Source organism: Cetorhinus maximus, chromosome 5 (assembly GCF_964194155.1).
Source record: "Cetorhinus maximus chromosome 5, sCetMax3.hap1.1, whole genome shotgun sequence".
NCBI classification, from domain to species: Eukaryota; Metazoa; Chordata; class Chondrichthyes; order Lamniformes; family Cetorhinidae; genus Cetorhinus; species Cetorhinus maximus.
Window position 1 is genome coordinate 33,932,636 of NC_135883.1, and position 27,009 is coordinate 33,959,644.

Below are 27,009 nucleotides of genomic sequence, written 5' to 3' on the forward strand. Positions count from 1 at the left end.
GAGATGGGACATGTTATTGTGTTACATGTATAGATAGGCTGAGTGAATGGGTAAAAATCTGGCAGATGGAGCTTAATGTGGGAAAATGTGAAATTGTTCACTTTGGCAGGAAGAATAAAGAAGCAGAGTATTACTTAAATGGAGAATGACTACAGAATTCTGAGGTGCAGAATAATAAGGTGTTCTCATGCATGAGTCACAAAAAGTTAGTATGCAGGTACAGCAAGTAATTAAGAAGGCTAATGGAATGCTATCCTTTATTACGAGAGGAATTGAGCGTAAAAGTGAGGATGTTATGCTTCAGCTATAACAAAGGATGTGTCCAAAGGAGTTGTAAGTGACAGATTAATGAACAGCTGCCATCTGAAAGCAAAAACAAGAGTGAAACCAAATCCTGCCCAATGAAGCGAAACAAAATGGGGGCAGGGCTTAGGGCCTGAAATTTCTCAATGCAATGCTGAATCTGAAAATGCCTAAACAAAAGAAAGAAAAATATATCATATAAGAAATACAAGGCCCAGGGAACACAATAGGCCAAATACAGAGGGATTTGGATCAATTAGAAACTGGAGCTGAAATAGCTATGGTTTATGTTGTTTAATGTGGATTAGTATTAGGTCTGCAAAAGGGAAATAAAATGATAACATAAGCTGGACAGTGTCTTCCAATAGGAAACAATGTAGCCGAGGTTTTGGAAGGCTGCTCACAGATATGTCACTGAAATCAGGACTGTATGAGCAGCAAGTAAACAAAACTTGACTGCCATTTCCTGGAAAGTCTTCTCTTTCTACCTTCACATGGTCACCTCTGCAGTCCTCGCTTGAACCATTCTATTCCTTGTCTATATGTTGCCTCTCAACAACATTATCAAATAAGCGAGGGGATCAGTTTTCATATGCATGCAGTAACACCCAGCTTCTCCCCTGCTACCCGCCCTCAACTCCATGACTCCTACGGTGCTGTAAAACTTTCTTATATCAAGTAATGGATGAGGCAGAATTTTTCTCACTTTCTCAAGACTGAAGCCGTCCTTTCAGGCTTCCCTTCTATAGCTTCTGATTCCATTTCCCCCACATTAAAAGAGGCTATTGAAAAAGAGGGTGGAATTTTACCAGCTCCAGCGGAGCCACTAAAATGGTGAGGAGCTGCATCAGGAGGACTCCCCGTCGCAGTCCCACTGCAGGGCCATTTTGGCAGTGATGGGGCTGGAAGCATAGCGGCCGCGAGGTGTGAGGAACATTTGCATTTTTAGATAAATTAGGTTAGTTTGAATTTCAAAGAGATGGTAAGGTGTTACACTTAACCATAAGAGGCTAAGCCAAACAGTGTGTTTATTTTTCCCAAAGGTTACTGATAATATGAATGCTATGGAAGATTTATATTATGGAAAAAGTAAAGTTGCAAAGACAAATTGGAACAATGGAATTTACATTAAAAAGGGAGAAATGTAAATAAAGGAGCTGAGGTTATGTGTAAGGAGAAGGCATTCTAAGATCTAACACAAGTGTGAAAAGCTCGTGCATCAAGTTGCTGTCTCTAGGAACCGAAGCTAAGAAAACTCACTGTGAGTATCACTGTCCAGGGTATTGTTTGTTTTGCCTGGGTCTGTTGAAATGTATTGGTTTTTACTGTTGCCTACGGAGGTGTAACTGGGAGTCAGATTAATTAGGGGTGCTAGGAGTTATCATAGTAATAATTTGTAGGTCTATGTATGTGTTTAAACTCTTTTCTTTTATTAATAAATGTTTAATTTAGTTTTGTGAAAAAAACCTCTAAGACGCAGTGGACTTATTACTACTGAATTCAAGGCATGCATCTCGAAATAAAAATACAAATTGCGAAAACAGTTGTGGCAGGTGTTGCAAGTTTCCCTCTGGGATTTGGGCAGCTCAGCATTTACCATCCGCTGCGCCATAACAACAGTTTAATCTTTGCTATTGCTTTCATGCTTTTTAACAATACCAAATAATGATCTGTTGGTACAATTTCCCAAAAGTGGCAACAAATGACAGCTTTCATTATGGACTGTTTAAGAATGGCAATCTTATGCATAATTATCAACTACTACTGCTTCAAAAAAATATTTTGCTGTCAGACTTATTCCCAAGTTTCCCAGAGACCTCGTATGGTTCGATTGGATCTCTTGATGCATCGCTTCTCTCAGCTTCTCGGAACTGATTTCTTCCACTGGAACTGCCAAGACTAGATCATGCTCATTAACAATAGTGTTATTATATGGATGAATGATTTGAGGTTATTATTAGGATAATTTCTTGTAATAATTTTTGAAAAGCTGAACAATTGAACACAAAATAATGATATTTAATAAGAAACCGTCTGTTTCAATTGTTTGAAGTGTGAATGCATTAGGAGTTACAAAGAAGTCATAAGGAAAAACAAAGGGTGAGTCAGGTAGGAAAGGTGACTTTTTTCAAAATGGGTACTATTGAGATGGCAAAAGAGCCTGAGAAACTTGATTATTGTTACAGATTTGAAAAAAAATGGAATCTTTGGCTGTACTTCTAAGCATGTGTAGGTTTTAGTCTTTGTTTTTATCACTATGTTTGATCTTATGGGCAGAATCTTGCCCTCGGATGCCATGCAGGCCCCACCGGCTCGGCGGCGGGCAGACAGCCGACCCCCGCCACTGAAACGGGGCCCGCCGCCATTTTAAGTGGGCGGACCAGTTAAGGCCTGCCCAGCAGCATCCCCAACGGGAAGCGCTATTGGCCATTGACAGGTCGGCGGGCGGACAGCTGATTTTGCTGTCCGCCAGCCTTCCTAAAAATTTAAATGGACCGGGATGACATCGGGGGTTCCGCCCGATGTCATCCCACATCATTTTCCCCTCAGCGATTTGGGGCAGGCCTATGTGACTGTTCTGATACTGCCAATTCTCCGAGATCAAGAGCAGATGCTTTCTGCATTGCTGCTTTTCCCCACATTCTTCCTGTTTTGTCTTGTCCCTGTATGCGTGCAAACATACACTGATGTCAATTAAAGTAGCATGGAAATGATGAAAATCTTAACATATCTTGAGCTCTGATGATAATATTTATAAAAACATCATTCATTTATTATTTCCTACTCCTGTCTCCAACTTTCACACCTCTTCTAGCCAGTGCTGCCTGCGCTAGACATCGCCATACTTTCTTTAAATGCACCTAATCAGCCAACAGGAGTTTTCTTTCCAATCTCTTGTTGTCCTTTCTTCCCCCAGTCTCCATTACTGTCTGTCTGCCCTTCTCCCCCAGAAGTTGACCTTTCACTTTGGCTAGCTCTTTTCTGTCTGTTTTTAATGCCATGTTCCTCTCTTCAGTGCCTCAGCCAATAGTCAAAAAGACTGAGGATCACTACCACCTACATTGCCTGCAAAAGTACTTTATTTGGAAGGAGCTATTTGAAAATAGATTTCAAGGTTCTTAGAGAAACCGTGTGGAAAATCATGGGCGAACATATTGAGGCAAAATGTTACTGTGAACATGGAAAAGTTATTAAGAAAGAAGACAGGAAATACTAATAACTATATAGCACATTATCATACAATGAATTACTTTGAAATGCAGTCACTATTATGTAAGCATGTACCACAGGTATTTTGTACATCTCAATGTCCCACAAACAGCCGTAAGATGAATGACCAGCCAATTATTTTTTGGTGGTATTGTTTGATTGGGGGAATTTTAGCTGGGACAATGGGAGGAACTCCCTGCTCTTCCTCAAAAAAGTGCCATGAAATTTTTAATGCACTTATCGACAAAGAGGTTTTAGTTTAATTGTTGCTTATTTAGATTTAAAATATTGGAACACATTTTGACATTACCATTAAATGATGTGCTCACTTGGGGCAGGCATCTGCTGTTGGCATCAGCTTCAGTAGAAAGCTCTTGTTAATCTGACTCGAAAATATGCTTTTGACTAGACTGGAGAAGAACGCCCATTGCTGAACCAATGCAACATTTCTCACACCAGCTAATCATATCACCACCGAAGAGTTTTTTTATATTATTCTTCGATGGGATGTAGGCATTATTGACAAGGCCATTGCTTATCCCTAATTTCCCTTGAATTGAATGGCTTACTAAGCTATTTCAGAAGAATGTTAATCGTCAACCACATTGCTGTAGATCTGGAGCCACATGTAGGACAGCAGATTTCCTTCCCTAGAGGGCATTAGTGAATCAGATGGGTTTTTACAACAATCAATGATAGTTTCATAGCACTCACTTCCAATTTCAGATTTTTTATGAATTGAATTTAAATTCCACCAGCTCCCATGGTGGGATTTGAACCCATGTCCCCAGAGCATTAGCCTGGGTCTCTGGTTTATTTTGCCACCATCGCCTCTAGTGTGCAGAATGAGACTGATTATTTGGTATCAAATCAGTTCCACACTAGTTGCACTTTTGTGCCATAGACTGGGTTAAAACAACTCTAAAAACTATTTCACATCGGCCTGGGTTTTGCAGTAGTATGACTTTGAAACTGTTAGTGTTTGCTGTTAATACTCCTCTAAAACTGACAGAAAATTCTGGAGTTCAGCAGTTAAACACAGAAATCCAGAAGCTGCTGTCAGTGATTCTCTGCTTTTCCATAGGATACTCTTTTGAAGTCCCCCAAAGCTGAATTAGAAACCACTGAACTGACAAGAACATGCCCTTTTATGCTGTTAGTCTTGCTGTAAAAACCCTTGAAAAGGTTACAACTTGTTGAATGAGTTGTAACTTGGTTATTAGCGGCATACTAAGTTCATACTAAATTCATAATTACTTCTGAAAAACCTCTCTGATCCCGAAAAACTTATTTTAAATTTGTGGAATGTCAAATTTCTTTGTTGCGATAAATAATCTTTCAAAAAATGTTTGCTTAGGATGTTTCAGCTTCAATCTTAATCCCATGTGTAAACCCCACTCATTTATTTGGTCCTCTGTAAAATTTAATTAAAATTGCATTTTACTGTCTGGTTTGCTGTCTGTGAGAATACTTAAATATGATGGCCTGCTTACCCTGTTTGATGATATCACTGTTGCTAGACACCTAAAGATCCTCTTCACCTGTCATCGAATTGAAACTGATATTGGGAAAGGGGAAATCTACACCACAGAGATCGCTACATTTTTATGGAAAACTTCCCTTGAGATAGTGGCGAGTGCCTTCACTTCACCACTAACTGTGAAATCCTGGTGAAAATATCTTTATTGTCAATAGCTGGATGAAATTTTTATTCCAGTCTGAATTTAAACTCAAATCTCGGAAGTGAAAGTGAACCAATTCATTGTAACAACTAATCTTTAGAATTCTGTTCTATTTATATAGTTAGTGAGATGTAGGGATTAGGCCATGTGTGAAATTGCAAAGTACCAGAAAGTTAATTTCACTGTAAGAGATTCCACTAAATATGTGACCAACCTAATGACAGTTATTGAATTGAACTGTACAGAAGTTTATTCCAAAATCAATTCATCTGCTTACTAAAAAAATGACCACTGCCGCCCAAAGACATGGGGCTTTATTCTTCAGTGGATCAATTCTCACCGAGGAGACTATACACACTTGATTATTCTGTTCAAGCCTAATCTAATCGTTTATTAAGGTAGAAAGAAAGGTAATGTTTAAATTGTGACATATTTCCTTGCTGTTGTTGATTGATGATATAACTTTTTTGGCGTTGATTGTGAAATATTGGTTATCTGCAGCATCAATTATGTTTAGTGGGAAGCAATGGCAATTATGAAATGTCAAGTCATATCCATCATTCAGTAGTTTCTGTGTTTGATTCCTTTTATACTTGTAGAATAACTTAGTAAAATTCAAGAAACCAGGCAGATGCCTAATAAAAGGAATAAAATGGTAACTTACTAAAAATTAAGAACCTTACAATGAAACATGTTTGTATAATGACAGAATTTGTGCTTCTCAAATATCTATTTTATCACTATATTTATACGTGTGCATCTAGTCAAATATCAATGGCAAATTTGAAATTCTAATTTTACCAATTTCTCTTTTGAATTCAAATAAAATGTCCCATGATTCAAGGTTTTCTGCTGTCATTATATTTTAGTTAGTTTAACAACAGGAATGCAACTGTCATGAGAATATCACTTTGGTAATATTCAACTAATTCTGATAAAAAAAGAAATAGAGTAGGACCAAACTTAATTCTCTGAGTAACTCTTGTTTAGTTGGCATTCTATAAATTTGAACCAGATGAACCTGGAGGCACAGCAAATGTAAAGGATAATGCAGGTAATCAAAAGATTTCTCACAGCCTAATGCATTTGCCAAGGATCCTGAAGCACCAAATGATGGCTCACTCTGAACTTGAAGTTTTGCTGAGTTGAAGTCTCCCACAGACATGAGGAAAAGTGAGTGAATCACATAGATTTATTTATGCAGGCTTTTTGATAGCGCTCAATCCCAATGTTCTATTTGATCTTCAGCTGAGCTTCAAACCACATGTCCAATCCATCAGCAAGACTACCTACTTCCAAATCTCTGATGCCACCCACCCCTGCCCTTACTTCACCCCCTTCCCAGCTGAAATCCTCATCCACTCCTTCATCACCTCCAGAGCCACCTTCTTCATTGCTCCTCTCACTAGTTTCCTGAGTTCCACCATGCACGAACTCCAATTCGTCCAAAGCTCTTCAGCCATCTCAGCCCCTCACTTCTCAAACTCTCTTACTCGGCCTCACTACTTCTCACCATTTCAAAGGTACTCAAAATCTTAACATTTGACCATGCAGTCTCCACGTCCAGGATTTTTAAAAATTATTTATTTATGGGATGTTGGCATTGCTGGCTGAGCCAGCGTTTATTGCCCATCCCTAATTACCCTTGAGAAGGTGGTGGTAAGCTGCTTTCTTGAACTGCTGCAGTCCCTGTGCTGGAGATACACCCATAGTGTTGTTAGGGGGGCAGTTCCAGGATTTTGACCCAGCGACAGTGAAGGAACAGCGATATATTTCCAAGTCAGGATAGAGAGTAGCTTGGAGGGGAACTTCCAGGTGGTGGTGTTCCCATCTATCTGCTGCCCTTGTCCTTCTAAATGGTAGTGGTCGTGCATTTGGAAGGTGCTGTCTAGGGAGCCTTGGTGAGTTTCTGCAGTGCATCTTGTACATGGTACACACAGCTGCACCTGTCAGTGTTGGAGCGAATGTCTGAGGAAGGGGTGCCAATCTAGTGGGTTGCTTTGTCCTGGATGGTGTCAAGCTTCTTAAGTGTTGTTGGAGCTGCACTCATCCAGGCAAGTGGGGAGTATTCCATCACACTCCTGACTTGCACCTTGTAGGTGGTGGACAGGATTTGGGGGGTCAGGTGGTGAGGTACTCGCTGCAGGGTTCCTAACCTCGGACTTGCTCTTGTAGCCATAGTATTTATATGGCTAGTCCGGTTCAGTTTCTGCTCAATGGTAACCCCCAGGATGTTGATAGTGGGGGGATTCAGTGATGGTAATGCCATTGAATGTCATGGGGCAATGGTTAGATTTTCTCTTGTTGGAGATGGTCATTGCCTGGCACTCGTGTAGCGCAAATGTTACTTGTCACTTGTCAGCCCAAGCCTGGATATTGTCCAGCTCTTAAAAGTAAAATACTGTGGATGTGGTAAATCCGAAACAAAAACAGAAAATGCTGGAAAAACTCAGCAGATCTGACAGCATCTGTGGAGAGAGAAACAGAGTTGACATTTCAAGTCGGTATGACCCTTCTTCAGAGCTACAGAGAAGTAGAAATGTGATGAAATTTATACTGTTTAAGTGGGGATGGAGCAGGTGAAGCTGGATAGAAGGCCAATGATAGGTGGGGGCAAAGGAGGGATTGACAAAGATGTCATGAACGAAAGGACAAAGGGAGTGTTAATGGTAGTGGTAAGGGCTAAAACAGGTGCTGATAGTGGCATTATTATCACATGCCTTCTTACCTTAATGTCACTATCAGCACCTCCTTTAGCCCTTATCACTACCATTAACACACCATTTCCCTTTTTGTTCATGGCATCTTTGTCAATCTCTCCTTTGCCCCCACCTATCATTGGCCTTCTATCCAGATTCACCTGCTCCACCCTGCCTTAGCAGTATAAATTTCATCACATTTCTACTTCTCTGTAGCTCTGAAGAAGGATCATACGAACTCGAGACATCAACTCTGTTTCTTTCTACACAGATGCTGCTAGACCTGCTGAGTTTTTCCAGCATTTTCTGTTATTGTCCAGGTCTTGTTGTATTTGGACATGGACTGCTTCAGTATCTGAGGAGTCACGAATGGTGCTGAACATTGTGCAATCATCAGCGAACTTCCCCACTTCTGACCTTACAATGGAAGGAAGGTCATTGATGAAGCAGCTGAAGAAGGAACTCCTTCAGTGATGTTCTGGAGCTGAGATGACTGACCTCCAACAATCATAACCATCTTCCTTTGTGCTAGGTATGACTCCAACCAGCAGAGAGTTTTCCCACTGATTCCCATTGACTCCAGTTTTGCTAGGGCTCCTTGATGCCACACTCAGTCAAATGCTACCTCGCTGTCAAGGGCAGTCATTTTCACGTGACCTCTGGAGCTCAGCTCTTTTGTCCATGTTTGAACTAAGGCTATAACGAGGTCAGGAGCTGAGCGACCTTGACGGAACACAAAATGAATGTCAGCGAGCAGGTTATTGCTAAGCCAATGCCCCTTCTTAGCGTTATTGATGACCCTTTCCATCACTTTACTGGTGATCGAGAGTAGACTGATGGGGTGGTAATTCGTCAGTTTGAATCTGTCCTGCTTTTTGTGTACAGGACATACCTGGGCAATTTTCCCGATTTTCGGGTAGATGCCAGTGTAGCTGTACTGGAACAGCTTGGCTAGGGATGTGACATGTTCTAGAGCACAAGTCTTCAGTACTATTGCCAGAATATTGTCAGGGCCCATAGCCTTTGCACTATCCAGTGTCTTCAGTCATTTCTTGATTCACATAGAGTAAATCACACTGGCTGAAGACTGGCATCCATGATTCTGGGGACCTCCGGAGGAGGCCAAGATGGATCATTGACTTGGCGCTTCTGGCTGAAGATTGCTGCAAATTCTTCAGCCTTATCTTTTGCAATGATGTGCCGGGATAACCAATCATAGAGGATGGGGATATTTGTGAAGCCTCCTCCAGTGAGTTGATTAATTATCCACCACCATTCACAATTGGATGTGGTAGGAGTACAAAACTTAGATCTGATCTGTTGGCTGTGGGATCACTTAGATCTGTCTATCACTTGCTGCTTATGCTGTTTGGCACGCAAGTAGTCCTGTGCTGTAGTTTCACCAGGTTGACACCTCATTTTTAGGTATGCCTGGTGCTGCTCCTGGCATGCCCTCCCGCACTCTTCATTTGAGCCAGGGGTTGATGCCCTGGCTTGATGGTAATGGAAGAGTGGGGAATATGCCAGGCCATGAGGTTACAGATTGTGGTTGAGTACAATTCTGCTGCTGCTGATTGCTGTCCCACCTTGAGTTTGCTACATCTGGTCGAAAACTATCTCATTTATCACGGTGGAAGTGCCACACAACATGATGGAGGATGCCCTCAATGTGAAGATGGGATTTTGTCTCCACAAGGACTGTATGGTGGTCACTCCTACCGATACTGTCATGGACAGATGCATCTGTGGCAGGCAGGTTGGTGAGGATGAGGTCAAATATGCTTTTCCCTCCTTTTGGCTCCCTCACCATTTGCCGCAGACCCAGTCTAGCAGCTATATCCTTTAGGACTCGGCCAACTTGGTCTGTGGTGGTGCTACCGAGCCATTCTTTGTGATGGACACTGAAGTCCCCCACCCAGAGTACATTCTCTGCCCTTGCCACCCTCAGTGCTTCCTCCAACTGGCATTCAACATGGAGGGGTGCTGATTCATCACCTGAGGGGTGTGCAGTATGTGGTAATCAGCAGGAGATTTCTTTGCCTACGTTTGACCTGATATCATAAGACTTCGTGAGGGCCAGAGTGATGTTGAGGACTCCCAGGGCAACTCCCTGCCGACTGTATACCACTGTGCTGCCATCTCTGCTGAGTCGGTCCTGCCAACTGGACAAGGCATGCCCAGGGATGGTGATGATGGTGTCTGGGACATGATCTGTAAGGTATGATTCCGTGAGGATGACTATGTCAGGCTGTTGCTTGACTAGTCTGTGAGACAGCTCTCCCAATTTTGGTACAAGACCTCAGATGTTAGTAAGGAGGACTTTGCAGAGTCAACAGGGATGGGCTTGCTGTTGTCATTTCCAGTGACTCAGTCAGTGCCAGGTGGTCCATCCGGTTTCATTCCTTTCAATTAACCTTTTAGCATTTTAATACAACTGAGTGGCTTGCTAGGCATTTCAGGGGACATTTAAGCATTACTATGGATCTGGAGTCACATGTAAGCCAGGCAGATTTCCTTCACTAAAGGACATTCATGAACCAAATGCGTTTTTACAATAATTGACAATGGTTTTGTGGTCATCATTAGACTTCTAATTCCAGGTATTTATTGAATTCACATTCCACCATCTGCTGTGGTAGGATTCTACTGGTAGGGGTTCTGCTGTGTGCCAGTGGCGCCCTCTTTGGCCTGTGAAGCTGGACCTGCATAGGTCACAGGAAGAGGGAGGTCAGATGGTCCCAGAGTCACCTGGATGGATGGCCCCAAAGCGTGCAGCTGCTGATCCTCCTCCCTATGGGTGCCTGAGGGCCTCTGGCTGACTCCGTGAGCGGAAGGGGTGGCTGGAGTGAGATCGAGCTGCCCAGCACCCCTCTCGCATACACACTGTTTGAGGCCAACTATGACATCAGCGGTAGAGTTAAGCCCGCGCAGGAGTGACGTCCTGGACCAAGGTCTCCATGGCGGCCGCCATCCTGCCAGTGTCGATCTCAGTGCATTGCAATGCTGGCGCTATCACCTCAGCCTGAAGACAAACGGACTCCTTCATCGTGCCTTGCAATCTGAGGAGTGCAGCGGACATCCCTCCCTGATGTTCCCGAGCTTGCCTTTGCAGCTCCAGCAACTGTGACATGACCGAGTCCAGAGGCTCGTCATCTGACTTGGACTCAGAAATGTTCTGGCCTCCAGCAGTCCTCCGAGTGCCGGGGACCTGGGAAGTCCCTGCCTCCACCTGCTGTGGATCAGACAGTGCAATGTGTTCACCAGATTGTGGTCAGAGTCTACTCTAAAGCTAGGTCCCACCGAGGCGTGTGTCTCTGCGCTGGTGGAGGGTGTGGGTGAGCGCTGTGACGGGACTTCAGGGAGGGTGCCTTCAGATTCTTCTTCAGAGGTTCCTTCAGAGCTCTCTTGGAGGCCCTGGGTCATGGACTCTTTCGGCTGTTTCCCAGATGTGCCTGCGAAAGCAAGGGGAGATAAGTAGTGCATGGCAGTTGCCTGTGAAAGAGGACACATCACTCATGGCATGGTTGTTTGATGGATGTTGCACTGCTGGATCCTCACTTGGTAGAGCAGCACCGACCTCACTGTTACCACAGGACCAGTCCCGGACATCGCTGGCCAGCTGGATGGCTCTGATTTCGAATTTTGTCAGAACTTTGAATTCCAGCATCCCTCCACCTGTCTGTGACCTTTCCCTCCTGTTGTGAGCCAGCTTGACCTACATGGATAGAGATGGGGAGAGTGTATCAGGATAACTGCCGAGCCAGATGATAAGTATGCCTGGCCTGTGTGGGTGGTGAGTCGTCCCATGGATGGGATGAGCACAATGATGCTGTGTGAAAGAATGAATGTTGATGTCCCTTGCACTGGCAGTGAGTGAGGGCCCTGTGGATGTGTGATGAGTTTGTGAGTGCGAGAGTTGGGAGTGATGAAAAAAGTGACTTACCCTGGCGGAACGGAGGAGATCATTCATCCTTTTGTGGCACTGGTTGGCTTCTGAAGGGTGTTGGCACTGACCATCACTGCTGCTGCCTCCCAAGCTGGGTTGGTGACATTGCTGCCCATCCTGCGGCCAGAGCAGGGGTAGAGCACATCCACGGCATCCAACAGTCGCTCGAGGGACCTGTCGTTGAAGAGGGGGCTGCAGTCTTTTTGCCTTTGCAGGCCATGTCTTCCGGACAGTGGTGGTGGGCTGGTGGTGATGAGCGCTTTGCTGGTGGTTGCCTTTTAAAGATGGCGGCCGGCGTGATGCAACAGCGGAGTGATAGTGAGCAAGCAAATGAAAGTCCATCCGCCATAGAAACGGAGTGTTTCGCGGGAGTGAATATATAATGAGGTGAGCTCAGCAGGATACGGCATGAACACTGCCACTTTCATCAGCGGGTAGAACTTCATTTTACCCACCCGCTACCGCACTTAGTCCAATTCTGGGAAAATTCAGCCCTATATTCCAGGAGGAAACCAAAAGCCACAAGAAACAAACTGAAGAACTGAAGAAGCAGTTGAATGGAAGGGAGGAGGCATTGAAAGGAAATGCCATAGAACTTTCAAAGCTGCGAGCAGATAATGAAGCCATGAGTAGCACAGTTACAGAACTGATAGATGTTAAGACTTTGCCAGAGACAGACCTGGCCAACAGTGAAACGAAAATGAAGGATGAGGGTGAAGTTCTGTTGCAGACAGAAAAAGAAAAGACAGAAATAAGATTGGAATATATAAATCTGACACTGACGCGCAAGGAACTAGAAGAAGAAATAGCACTGGATATCTCTGACATACTGAAAACCATTGAGCTGAATGAAAAGATTCGTAAGCTTGCAAAATAATTTGAAAATAAAACAGCAAACCAGTGTTTGGCTGAGATTGTGAAACAAGTGGATATGAAGGTTCCATTTGCGAAACCTATACACCCAGCAAGAACATGATGGACACCATGGAAAAACAAAATTCGAGTCCACTCTAGAAATGATCAGAGTGCACGTTCCCTTTGGAAGGAATGAGACAAACCCACAGTGTCTGAGAAAAACAGGTGAATTTTAATAAAGAGAAATGTAACTCGAAGGAGTGCAAAAAAGTGAATCAAATGGAGATAGCCAAGTACCAGAAACACAGAGTACTACTACCATTCCTCCAAACGTGACAGACCAAGATGTGGAAGAACTGTCAAGCCTCAAGACCATCTGAATTTATAAAGGCAGAAACTTGAGATGGGAGCAGGGATAGTAAGTAAAGATTGTATTACGAATAGTTATAATCCATGGGAAAGTTTTCTTTGGCAAAGAAATGGGGCTGTTGTATGATGTTGCATGTACCTGCATGCCCCTGTAATGTAAAGGTGCTCAGCAGAGCATGGGAGAATAGACCCGCATATGATATGATGTAGAGAGTCACATGGTAATAGACTGAGAGAATAGTCTAGAGAGAACACTGTGGAACCAGCCTGCATGTAGGCAATAGCACATGTATGACAGTAACTGGGATCTGCAAATAGTTAAAGATTAACAATAAATGATTCATGTTTAAATATGCAAGTCTCAAGGTCTTATCATTGCGACATTTAAAGAACCCATATTACAACATCCACCATCTAAAAGGCACAAGTCAAGAATGCGATGGAATTCATGAGTGCAGCACTAAAGAAGCTCAACATCATGCAGGGCAATGCAGCCCTTGAACTGCAGCAGTTCAAGAGGGCAGCTCACCACTACCTTCTCAAGGGCAATTAGGGATAGGCAATAAATGCTGGCCTAAACAGCAATGCCCACATCCCATGAATGAATTTTAAAAATCCTCCACCACCGTCGCACAGTAGCAGCAGTGTGTACCATCTACAAGGTGCATTCCAGCAACTCACCAAGCCTCCTTCCAAACCGGCAACCTCTACCACCTTGAAGGACAAGGGCAGCAGACACATGGGAGCACCATCTCCTGCAAGTTCCCCTCCAAGCCATACACTATCCTGACCTGGAACTATATCACCGTTCCTTCACTGCTGCTCGATCAAAACCCTGGAACTCCCTTCCTAACAGCACTGTGGATGTACCTACAGCAGATGGACTGCAGCAGTTCAAGGAGGTGGCTCATCACCGCCTTCTCAAGGGAATTAGGGATGCACAAAAATGCTGGCCTTACCAGCGATGCCCACATCCCTCAAAAGAATAGAAAGGAATCTCGAAGAATGTGCAGCAGCAATTAGCAGGTGTGATTCTTCTCCCTTCTTTGCAGCAAAAAGGTTTTCCTGAACTCAAAACGTTACTGCTGTAATTCCTCTTACGTAGAGTGGCATGCATATTGGAAATGCCTCTCATGTCTGACATTGATCAGATTGTGGGTTTGGTGGTTCTGAAATTTATTCCTGGGAAGGGAGGAAAGCTCTATGTTGAAATGAAGTTCAGGTGTCAGTGATTTAAGCAATGTGAATGGAGGGATTAAGAACATTTCAGCAGAAACCTGCAATTAGTAACTGAAGTTGGTCGACCACCTTTTCAAGTCACCATCTCTTTTACATTTATCTAAAATGCTAAAAGGAGCTATTGGACCATATTTGGCAGTGGGGGGAGTGGTCATAAATTCACACCAGTTGCAAGGGTAACGTAAACCGTGGAAACTTACACCTACTTGAACAATAAAGCTAGACAATTGAGAGCCTTGGAGGTTTTAGCAGGCATTTCATGCACATAATTAAAAGAAAATTTATATTTAGACCACAACAGCATACAGGCAAATTTTCTCCATACTTTTGACACACTAACTTTGTAACAATGATGTGAGCACTAAAGACAAGGAGGAAATTGTTAGCTGACTACATATTTTAAAAGGAAGAAGTTGATCACCGTCAGAGCTGCACATGGGAAGCTCACTCAAAGTTTAGGCATCCGGTGAAGTGAAGCAAAAGGACATGGGAGAATTGAACCCGGACACACAGATGTATATAAGATCATACATTTTAGTTTTATTTTTCTTCAATATTTAATTTTGGGAATATTATTTATTATATTAAAAATGATAAATCTGCACATATTTCCTGTCAACATTTTCATTATAAATTCCTATGTTCACTGGCATGTAAACAAAGCATGACAAACTTACATAGGCAGTTTCCATCATATATGTGGGCATGTGTTTTATATAATAAAAGTTTAATATTTTACACATCAGTTTCCTATGATGCTGCATAGGAGAGAGAGAAGGCGAGTAGATTTCAGGTGAAAGAAGTGCTTCAGCGAACAGGGATAATTGAAGCAGGTGTGTCGATGTAATTCAGTTCTTATAATAATGAAATACATTGTGTCTTTATTTTTATATTGTTACAGACTGTGATGAAAGAGAATTGAAACCCCAATTCCCTTTCCATACTGTCCATAATAAGTGTGATTTTGAATAGGAAGATGTGTGTGTTTCTTAACCCCTGAGTGTTTGGACAATTTGAGTAACCAGCAACAAGATTTTTGTGCATTTAAATAAAGAGGATTATTTATTCATGCGTTCATTCAGAAAGTCCAATGCTATGGCACTCACTTAGCACTCTCTCACTCACAGACACACACACACATATACACAGATGACAGAGATGAAAATAAAGAGAATAGTGCACTTTTACAAGCCATCAACAAAAGGATAATTCGTAATTCATGTGTTTTGTTCATCTTACAAGGAATATCATTGCAGGCCCAGTGAGTAAGGTGTTCATTTCTGAAGGGTAGTCAAGGTGGATTCAATATCCAGAGTTGTATATCAGAGTTGTTGCAGGATTCCCTCAAAGAGATGGATTTTTCAGCAGGTCACAACATTAGGTCTTCTTGCCAGGAGGTTGGTTTTCTCTGCTGGTGGGCATGAAAAGGAGCAGGCTTGGAGAATTTAAGATGTCTCTGCAGCTCTTGTTTGCAGACTGACTAGTTTCCATTTGCTTCCTTGGGTATAAGATTTTTATCTAGAGACAGTTTCAGTCACATGATCAATACTTCTACTGTCCACCCAGAATGGTTTGAAGTTGGAAGCCATTGCCACACAACGGAGGAAGGATGGGGGTTATTCACACTTACTTATGATGATCTGGTTTCTCAACAGCTCCTGTTATTGAGTTTTGATCCCAAAGCCAGGGAGTCTGGAAGTCCATTGATTTTGAGTTTTGAGTGAGTCCACAAAAAATAGAAGGTGTGAATTGCACAGCTGGTTTTTATTTTGGTATGTCCATTCAAGGGGGCACCCCATCCATGGTCATTCAATTGGGAACATTCCAGAGGCTTGAGGTAGTCTGTGCAGAAATTGCAAAAGTCACCTGACCCTTGGCAGTCATCTTAGCAGCCTTTTAAAGTCAATTTTTAAAAGTGACAGCAGTTGCAGAAAATTCTACACTGAATACAATCCATATCTAAAGCTATGAATACAATATACTTCTACTAGGCATTTCAATATCTTTCCATTATATGTTCACAATCATAATTGAAGCTGTCTATGCAAGCTTGTCACGCTGTAAATACACCCACCCACCAATGGAGGCATTGCAGCATCATTACTGGGAGAAGAGTATAATCGTACTATGAAAAATTTCCTTTATAAATGTGGACGTAGGAATTTACAATGAAAAGAATTAACAGAAAGAATCCACAGAATTGTGTGTGTGTATATATATATATATATATAATTAGCTATATATATAATAGTTCTCCTTATAAGTTTTTAAAATGATTTGTAAAACCCTGATTTTAACGAAGGGTGGGAATCAGAGGCACTGAGTCCAAAGCAGCTGACAAACCCTCAAACTCTGTGAAGCACGGGGCCCAAGAGTTATAAACCAATGAGTTTCATTTGTATACTCTGAAACTGACTCCCAAAGCCGGTAGGAATCATGTCACGAGAGGCGGGCAGGAAATGAGATTGGCAGGGTTTCAGGTCAGTGTAGGGACCCAAGGAAGCAGTTTTCTGCCAAGGCCAGTTATGAACATGGAGGAGGGAAATCAAGAGAGTCCCTGATCAGGGCTATGGGGGTATGATGGAGCCAGGGGAGACCAGAGTTATCCTTGATGTTTCAAGGGGAGCACTTTAAAAATTAAAATAAAAGCATTTACTTGAGCCATCTCAGGCCTGGATGGTACCTGAAGTTTGAAACCATGTGGCCCTTAGTCAAGTCCATGGCTAAAATACCATGCGCACTCCAATGACATAACTGGGACACCGTTTCACCATTTAAATTAGGTCCCACTATTGCATATCTGTATTTAAAAAGTAGAGTTAACCAACATAAAACAAATACTTTGGGCTGAATAAAATGGGGGCACAGGCTCATCCCTCCGCCTCCCCACCCCCCACCCAATCCTGGAAGCAAAGTTGGTGTGGAGCTGACTCGCTCTACACCAGCCTGGCATGGCATGTGGCCTTTCCATGCCTGATTTCTGGATGGTTTTTTTATTCATTCATCACTAGCAAGGCCAGCTTTATTGTCCATCCCAATTCAATATGATGGGGGCAGGGGAGGCAAAGAAACATAGGAACACAGTGCAACCTTTCCCCTCATCACCAACACCCCTCACCCTGCACCCCCCATTTTGACAGCACCTCCCACCCTTTCCTGCCAGGCATAAGGGTTAAAATGCCCCCTTAAGAAAAAACTAATGACAAAAGGTTTCCAGAGATTTACCCACATTTCAAAAGCACTTTGGTCCTATCGTGACATGTTCCTCCCTCTACAGATTTCGGCCCCGCACAAATCCATCCTCTTCCCTTCATAGACCTACTCTCCCCCTGTCCCATTCCTTCATTTAAAAGCCTGCTCTCTTAAGTCGTATTGACTTTGAATTTCTATTTCATCCATATCCTCACTGTTAGTCTGATCTCCAGCTCCAAGCAGACGTTTCTGCCTCTCTGCGAAGGGAGTGCTGATTGTGCAGGTAAGTAACCCTGATCTGTCAAGTAATAAACCAAAACCAGGAATTTCCACCACAGAGAGGGTCCTGTGACCCCAGCCAATGCCCAGTCAGATTCAGGCACCAGGCCTAATGGCAAATCTTGAACCAGAAAATAATCTTAATGCAGTCAGGCCTTTGATAAAAAAAATAACTGCATTCAGGTGTGAGCGGTTTGGCAGCTTTCAAAAGCACCACCTCATGGCTCGCTAGGCCATGCTAGAGGGCTGTCAGTGTTGGTGCTATAAGGTAAATCCCTCACAGGACCCCCTTCACCTTGAAGCAGTCATTATAGCTGTTCACCTGGCAGGCACTTAATACTGCTGTTGGTTGGCGGGTAATTGGTTTAAATAAAGAATTCAGATCTGTATTTAAAAAGTAGAGTTAACCAACATAAAACAAATACTTTGGGCTGAATAAAATGGGGGCACAGGCTCACCCCTCCGCCTCCCCACCCCCCCACCCAATCCTGGAAGCAAAGTTGGTGTGGAGCTGACTTGCTCTACACCAGCCTGCCCCACAGCGCTGCAGGCAGGCTTAACAAGGGTCAAGTGTGGGGAGGAAGTCCTGCCCTCTGGAGCTGCCAGCCAATCCAATTGGCCGACAGCTCCATCGGTCCCAGAAGCTCCAAGAGCGCATTAGTGGCCACTGTCAGGATTGCAAGAGTAGGAAAAGGACCCAGAGGATCCACGGAACCGATAAGTACGGGGTTTTGGGCAGGGATGGTTTTGGCTGGTCAGGGACGGGCGCGGGAGGGGTGGGGGTGTTGGGTTTAAAGCTGCGGGGGGTGGGGTAGGAAGAAAGTCGGGGGTTCAATATTAAGGGGGCCGCCCCCCCGCCCCCACCCCCCCCCCCGCCAATCCGCAAAGCGCAGGCCCCAAAGATCGAATCCACCCCCCTTCCTTTCCATCCTTTGATTTAAAATGAATTGGACTGACCGCTCCTGCCCAGCAGCTCATGCCAACCGTTTTAAGAAGTGGGCAGCGTATTATCAGGATCAGTTGGCTTGGTAACAAGCCTAATTGAAACTTGATTACCTATTTGAATATGGCGAGCGGGCTGCTAATTTTGGTGCCCGCCCACTCCCCCATGTTATGGGGGTGAGCTTGCGGGCGAGTGGAAAGATTGTGGGGGTGGGTGGGAAGGTTTTACTTATTTAACACCCCCCACCGGAAACACGCCCAGTGGGGCATGTAACATTTGAGTCGCATTGACTTTGAATTTCTATCTCATCCATGGCCACTTTGGCAGAAGAGTGGTGATAACCTCTTGAAAGCAGCATAAACACCATTTATGCCATTTTCCATGATTTCTGTGGACCTTCCTCTTAGATTACAGCGAGAGAAGCCCTGTGGATAGTCACCCTTATTATCTCCATGTATTATCGATATGATAGTCTTCTAATGTGCCAATGAACTTGCTGAGATTCATTCTTTTTGCTCTGTCTCCATATTCTCCCAACTATTCAATTATTGCATTTAATTTGTGAACCATCGGTGGTCTGCTCATTTAGATGGCAGTGTTTTTCCTGTTTTATTGCAAAACAGATTTCTGTATAATAAGCAATTTTCTAATCCTTCATTAAATGTGTGTACATGGTGTGAGGAAGAGACAAGAATACTTTATTTTGGCACTGCTAGTATGTAAAGTTTTTAAATCTCATATTACAAAAAGGCTATCGAAGCACAGGAGAAAGTGCAAAGAAGATATAAAAAGTGTTAACAGGACTAAAACGGTGCAGCTATCAGGAAATGCTGGACAGGCCGTGACTTATTTATCCAGAAAATTGAAGTCTGAGAAGTGACCAGATAGAGGCCTTTAAAACTATTGCGGAGTTTTACAGAGTAGACTGAAAGAAGGTATTTCCACTTGTGAGGGAATCCAAATGCAGGGCATAAATATAAAATAGTCACAGATAAATCCATGAAGCTCCAGAACTTGCCACACCCCTAGTCAAGCTGTTCCAGTGCAGATACAACACTGGCATCTACCCGGCTATGTGGAAAATTGCCCAGGTATGTCCTGTCCACAAAAAGCAGGACAAATCCAACCCAGCCAACTACCACCCATTAGTCTACTCTCGATCATCACAATGTGATGGAAGATGTCATCGACAATGCTATCAAGGGGCCCTTACTTAGCAATAACCTGCTCACTGACAATAACCTGCCCACTGACACTCAGTTTGAGTTCCACCAGTGCCACTCAGCTCCTGCCCTCATTACTGTCTTGGTTCAAACATGGACAAAAGAGCTGAACTCAAGGTGAGGCGAGAATGACCCTTAACATCAAATCAGCATTTAACCAAGTGTAACATCAAGCAACCCTAGCAAAACTGGAATCACTGGGAATAAGAGGGAAAACTCTCCGCTTGTTGGAATCATACCTAGTACAAAGGGAGATGGCTATAGTTGTTGGAGTTCAATCATCTCAGTCCCAGGACATCACTGCAGGAGTTACACAGGGCAGTGTCCTAGCCTCAGCTACCTTCAGCTGCTTTATCAATGACCTTCCTTCCATCATAGGGTCAGAAGTGGAGATGTTCGCTGATGATTGTACAATGTTCAGCACCATTTGCAACTCCTCAGGTACTGAAGTAGTCCATGCCCATACGCAGTGAGACCTAAACAGCATTCAGGTTTGGGCTGATAAGTGGCAAGTAACATTCGCATCACATAAGTGCCAGGCAACGACCGTCTCCAACAAGTGAGAATCTAACAATCTCTCCTTGACATTCAATGGCATTACCATCGCTGAATCCCCCACTATCAACATCCTGGGGGTTACCATTTATCAGAAACTGAACTGGGCTAGCCATATAAATACTGTGGCTACAAGAGCAGGTCAGAGGCTGGGGGTTATGTGGCAAGGAACTCACCTCCTGACTCCCCAAAGCCTGTCCACCATCTACAAGTCACAAGTCAGGAGTGTGATGGGATACTCTCCATTTGCCTGGATGAGCGTAGCCCCAACACTCAAGATACTATCCAGGAGAAAGCAGCCTGCTTGATTGGCACTCCATCCACCATCTGCACAGTGGTAGTGATATGTACCATCTACAAGAAACACTGCAGCAACTCACCAAGTCTCCTTTAACAGCACCTTACAAACCACAACCTCTGCCAACTAGAAGGACAAGGGCAGCAGATATATGGGAACACCACAACCTGGAAGTTCCCCTCCAAGCCACACACCATCCTGACTTCGAACTGTGGCCGGAGTTTTCTGCTCACTTTGGAGGCGGGCGTCATGGCGGGCGTGAGAGGACAATATAGTGACAAGGCCAAAAATCGGTTTTACACCATCGTGAAACCACTTTGCGATCAGCCATTCCACCTGTCAATGAGGGGCCGCATCTCCCACCGCCGCACAACAGGGATCGTATTTCAATACGTTAGCATCCCATTTTAAGCCCTGCTCACTGGAATCATCCCCACAAGCTGGACCATCCAGGCACATTGCGCGTGCAATCACAAAGTGCTTCACCTAGCAAAATGCACCTAGCGAGCTGCACTTCACTTGGGACTTCGAGGTTTGTTTGCCTACCCTGCTTCAGGCAGCACTCGCGGTCATCAGAGCCAGGCTTCACAGGCAGCACCACATCATTTTTAGGAGGGCTCACAGATAGGTCTCTACCTACCAGACCAGCCGTAAGGTGGGGGTGGCTTTTCAATGGCTGCAGGGCTAGGGCTTGCTTGGGAAAAGGGGAGAAGTGGCTTCAGGGAAGGGGAGAGGTTGCAGGACTAGGGCTGTACTGGGGAAGGAGGGTAACCCAGGGTGTGTGTGGGGACACATGTTGATCTGTGCAAGTGGCCTCAAGATGGTGAGGGTTGAGGAAACATTCTCCAGAGAAGATGAGGCCAGATGGAGATGTGAGGGTGTGTGTGAGAGAGTGAGTGGTGATGTCCCTTTGAGCTGCCAGTGAGTGAGATGCCAGTGAATGTGTGATGACCTTGTGAGTGCGTGAGTTTAGAGTGATGAGATGGTTGCCTTACCTTGGTGTCACGGATGAGATCATTCATCCTCTTTCTGCACTGGATGACCAACCTCTTTCTGCAGCATTGGCACTGACCACCACTGCCACTGCCTCCCAAGCCAGAGTGGTGAAAATGTTGGATCTCTGCAGCCAGAGCAGGGGTTGAGGACATCAAGGTGGGCCTTCAAAAGGCATCCCATTGATGGATCACTGAACTCTTCTTGGCTTTCAGGGCCATGTCTTCACTGGAGCAGTCCTGGGCTGCAAGCATTAAGAACTGTGTGCACAGCTGCAGTTTAGATATGGCACCCGGAATGAAGAAATGGTGGTGAGGTAACAGCATGGCAGACAATTCAGAGGCCACCAGCCAGCCAGATGGTGTGTTTCCTGTGGCTGCATTATTAAAGAGGTGGGAAGTGCGAAAACCCACCATTGCAGCCGACGGGTAAAATGTCTTTTTTCACACCCGCTTCCACACTTAGCGCAATTATGGGACAATTCCGCCCTATATCGCCGTTCCTTCACTGTCACTGGGTCAAAATCCTGGAACTTCCTTCCTCACAGCACTATGGGTGTACCTAAATGGCATGGACTGCAAGCAGCTCAAGAAGGCAGTTCACCACCACAGTCTCAAGGGCAATTAGGGATGGGCAATAAATGCTGGCCTAGCCAGTGACACCCACATCCTGTGAAAGAATTTAAAAAAGTGTATGAGAGAGAATGGATCAGAGTGGATATGTTGATAGGATGAGATGAAGTAAAGTGGGAGGAGGTTCATATGAGCATTGGCATTGACCTGCTGGGCCAAATGTCCTTCAACTGTGCATTAAAATTTTATAGGCAGTGTGGAAATCTGAGGTATAATACACCTTTAAGAGAATGTGAGCAGAATGACCATGTGACTGTACGACCCAATTGTGGGCTACAATGTTAAGAGTTAGTCCAGAGTTGGGCCTGGTTGGAGAAGCACACATCATGTTGGTGCTCTGTTGTCTGTGTAAATAAATAGCATGTGCTTCATTTCATATTGGTCTCCGCATCTGCAGTATATTGTTATTGACTCAGCCGCCGACAGATAAGTGTGTAACCGGTTCACGAGCAAAGCCACCCTGCAGTAGAACAAAACAGGCAGGATTTAATCAGGCTAACTGGGGTCTCGCTCACCGGTCAGATAACTGGCAGGGAACACCCGTCAGTTCCGTGGGAAAGGCCCCGCAGAATCAAGTGCATGTCAGGCATTTAAGTGGTCGGGCCTTCCCCACGGTCGAGGTCCTGGGCAGCAGAAGTCCCGCCTTCCGGTAGCTGCTGGTGCCTGATAGACATCAATCAGGTGCCTGATAAGTCAGCCCCCACCATTCCTCACAACCGCCCTCCCCGCCGCGAGGCCACTGCCAAACCTGACAGGATTTGTTGAGCAGCCTCCCAGTGGCATGGGAAAGTTGCACAGCCTCCATTTAATCCCTGAGCCACCGCTAAATTGCAGTGGACTCAGGGATAATGAATGTCAATTGGCCGGGAATCCCGCATCAGCCCCTTCTGCCCTGTGACTTAATTGTGCGGGGTTTAGCCACCACCAGGAGACTGACGAAGGGCCTCCCCTGCGATTAAGTGGGCCCAGCTGCCTTGTTTCCCACCGCGACCAGTGCTTTAAATCCAGCCCTCTGAAACTCCTATTTAGTTTAATATTTGTATTCAACACTGGGAGTGACTTTTACTTTGTGCGACATGTATAATGGATGATATCAGATCAGCCACCCATTGTACATTTCTCCTGATTTTCATTTCTGTAGAAATCAATAGAAATAAAAATTGTGAGATAAGTATGAGGCAAGGTTTATTTGACAGTGACCATTTTTATATTCTTGGCCAAAGTCAGTGTGTTTTCAGCTAGAACGTACATAGTTTTGATACAGAAATCAGTCTTGATTCTGGATAGGGTGCTGTCAAGAAGTTGACTTGCGCAGTGGGAGACTCCAGGAGGGAGTGGGATAGGCCAGGAAACATAGCAAGCTGGGACTCTCAAAGATCCTAAAGACAGTTCTGAACATATACTAAGAATGCATATACATACAGTACATAAAATTTTTAATTAACTCTGATAACACTTAAGTGATTACTTTTGAGATCATTCTCTGGCTGTACAATACATTCTAGTCAATTCATGCCCATCAGGAGCCGTGCAAAATCCATATTCAAAAAATCTGCAAAGGGAGTCAGAAATGCATATTTTTCAAGCTTCTCGGTCAGATTGATTAATACCTTCCCGCCTTTTCATAGAAAATAGTTTAAGAAAGGCTCAGTTTAGAACATGCTTCATTTATTTTCTTTCACACTCCTCAGCTCGATTACTTTGATAATACATAATTAGAGGAGAGTTCAATCTGAAATGCACTTAATTTGTTTTACTTTCCCAGCTCTCAGTTGGATAATTTTAACATACAGGAATCCAACCCAACTTCATTACTCAGGTAGTAATGAGTTGGCTAAAAGTAGCACATTCAGTAATATTATGGGACCTTCCACATTCAACATTTGACTAAATTTCAAGATCGCTTGTTTCACATTTTAAACATGACCGACACCTCGCTAATGTCTCAGAGAGTTTAAAGAAAAATCAGCAGAGAATCTGTTCTTCATCAATTGTGAAAAATCTGAAGGATGTTAACTCTTCTGACCTATCTCATTTCAAATTGCTACAAAGATGATAGAGATTTATGTGATTGAGTTATTGCAGCAGGTTCTAACCTAACAGTATAATAAATTCAATTATAAAAGAACAGAGGAAATAAAAGTAAAACCATACCCTTCCTCTGACCTTTCGACCTCTTCTGATTGGAGGAAGCAGATCGGAGTGAAATCTGTAACAAAATACACACATCTATAACCACCATCATAAACCTGAGGTCAGCATCCACTGTCTTGCCATTTATTTCATTCCCATGTTCTGTAAGCCAGTTCATTTATTAATCTGGGAACCATTTCAAGTTTTTCCCCTTTGCTCTGTAACATTTTGAAAGTCATTAAATTTGATAAATATCAAACAAGCAACATATAAATGCCATACTGGTTGAAATAAATTGAAGAGAACGTACAAAATGATAGCTTTATGTAACTAACATTATAAATGCTTTGCAAGAACACAGGTCCCTTATTCAGTTGTAAAAATATAAAATAAATTAACAAGGAACTGCCTAGGACGGTGCTATAATGAAAACTTTTTAACCAAAAGCAAACAAATAATGCCAGATTTCCAAGGGACTTTAACCATTGACATAAAGAGGAGAGAATAGGATCAGTTTTCTTTCAGTCTCTTTGCTGCAGATTGCAAAGTTTCTACGTGTGAACATTTCTCTTCAACCTAGCTCTCAATCACCTCTCCTTACTCTCCCACAAAAGGCTCATCTCCTGTTTCTTTCTGTGAAAGAAACATTGGCACATTTCTCTAAGTTAAAGATGCTACACCAAAAAAGTTGCCGTGTTGTGCACCTGAGAGCTGAGAATTTCAATCACCTCGCCACACGGGCTGCAGCGAGTAAACAAGAAAGTCCATCACTACATTCTTAGGGCAAGGATGGGTCATACATTCTTGCCTTACCAGCTGTGGTAAAGTGGAATACCATGTACCTTTAAGAGAATGCAAGTGGACTAACCATGTGACAGTACTGACCAATCACTGTACAGCGCAGGCTACTGGTTAACTGTAAGTCTAAAGCTGGAGGTGGTTGTGGGAGCACGCAAGGATTTGGTGCTCTGCCTCTGTTGCAATAAACAATCACAGTTTGTTCTTATGTCAGTATCTCTCCGTTATTGATAGCAAACATCAACTAATAAGTGTATATGAAGGCGTGCAATTTGAGTTTACTCGACTGTGAACTCATAGACTCAAGGCATATAACTGGAGACGAGGATGAAAATAGCAAAATTGTAAGACCTCTGAGTGAGAACCCACAAGAAAGGTGAGCAAAACATTAAAATGAAAATCTGTACTTATGTTATAAAATAGACGACAATCAGAGCAGAAAGCAGTGTTGCAGTTTTAAATTTGAAAAAAATGTGAAAAGAGAAAAGCGCTGCAGAATCACGATTGTGGGGATCCTGCCAAAACTCAAAAAGCACGCAACACCTAGCACAGGAAAGCCAACAGCCTGCAGAGACAGAATTGAGAAAAAAATGGTGACTGCTCTTAAAGCGGCAATTCATTTAAAGAGGTACATGCGAGAAAAATGGCTATGGACAGAAAATGATAAGAGACCCCAGAGAGAGGGCAACTCTGCAGAAGGCAAAACACGAATCAATTGACGGCAGTCAAGAAAGCCGCGGTAAGTTATACACCTGAATTCGTCATTAACTGGGAAGCCATTGGAAGTGCAGTCCCCTTGCAGTCATTCACAATGCTGCAGTTCGGGCATGTTGGTCCATTCGACCTCATTTCAGATGGTCTCAGTATGTCGAATGCCTAGCGTTCTTTTTTACCACTAACAACATCCCAGGGGAGGAAAAGAAGAGGGTGATTCTTTTGTCCACATGCGGGAGCAAAACATGTAGGCCGATCCACATCACTTAACACCCCCAACTCGAAGACTTTCGACAAGCTGATAAAAATTGTACAAAACCACCTGAGACCAAAGCCCTCAGTTTACTATATACCTCTTCAACTTCAATTCAAGGAATAGGCTTCCAAGGGAGACAATAGCTGACTATGTTGATGTTTTAAAGGCATTAACTTAACATTGTCAATTTGGAACATCCATTAGTGATATGTTGAGAGTCCAAGTGATATACGAGATTGGAGATGATCCTATTCAAAGACGTTTGCTAACCAAAGCTAAGCTAGACTTCAATAAGGCATTAGAACTGGCCACAACCATGGACAGTGCTGTTAGAAATTCGGAAGCTATAAGAGATGCACAAAATGGCGCTTTCCATCTGGTAGGGTGGGACAGACCAGCAACAAAAGGCACGAAAACATCAAACCGCACAGAAAGGTGGGAAATGCCACCACCCCACCCCGACCCCCCCGCCCCATGTATAGCTCAGTAAAAAACAGCAGTACTAGAGTGAAAACCCACAAAATCAATGAGAGAAATGCATCCAGGCAACCAGAGGGCGATCGACAATTCAAAAAGTCAAATGCTTTTACTGCCACTGCTATGGTCACATAAGGCAGCACTGCGGAGATAGACTGAGACAGCATTGTAAAGACAAAGGGAGGAATACTGACATATGTCCCATGGAAGAAC

The 27,009-nt window shown here is 43.7% G+C and overlaps 1 protein-coding gene across 8 annotated transcripts in view; it reads right to left on the bottom strand.

Moving 5' to 3' along the window:
• Positions 1-27,009, bottom strand: part of dcdc2c (doublecortin domain containing 2C) — a 247,501-nt gene that overhangs the window by 71,717 nt on the left and 148,775 nt on the right. For all 8 annotated transcript variants that reach the window (XR_013576581.1, XM_078541685.1, XM_078541684.1 and 5 more), the window contains exon 8: positions 24,573-24,627. Coding sequence is in view for 7 of the 8 variants with exons in the window: in XM_078541685.1 (XP_078397811.1) it covers positions 24,573-24,627 (55 nt within the window). In the remaining variant the exon portion in view is untranslated. The remainder of the gene's footprint in view (positions 1-24,572; positions 24,628-27,009) is intronic.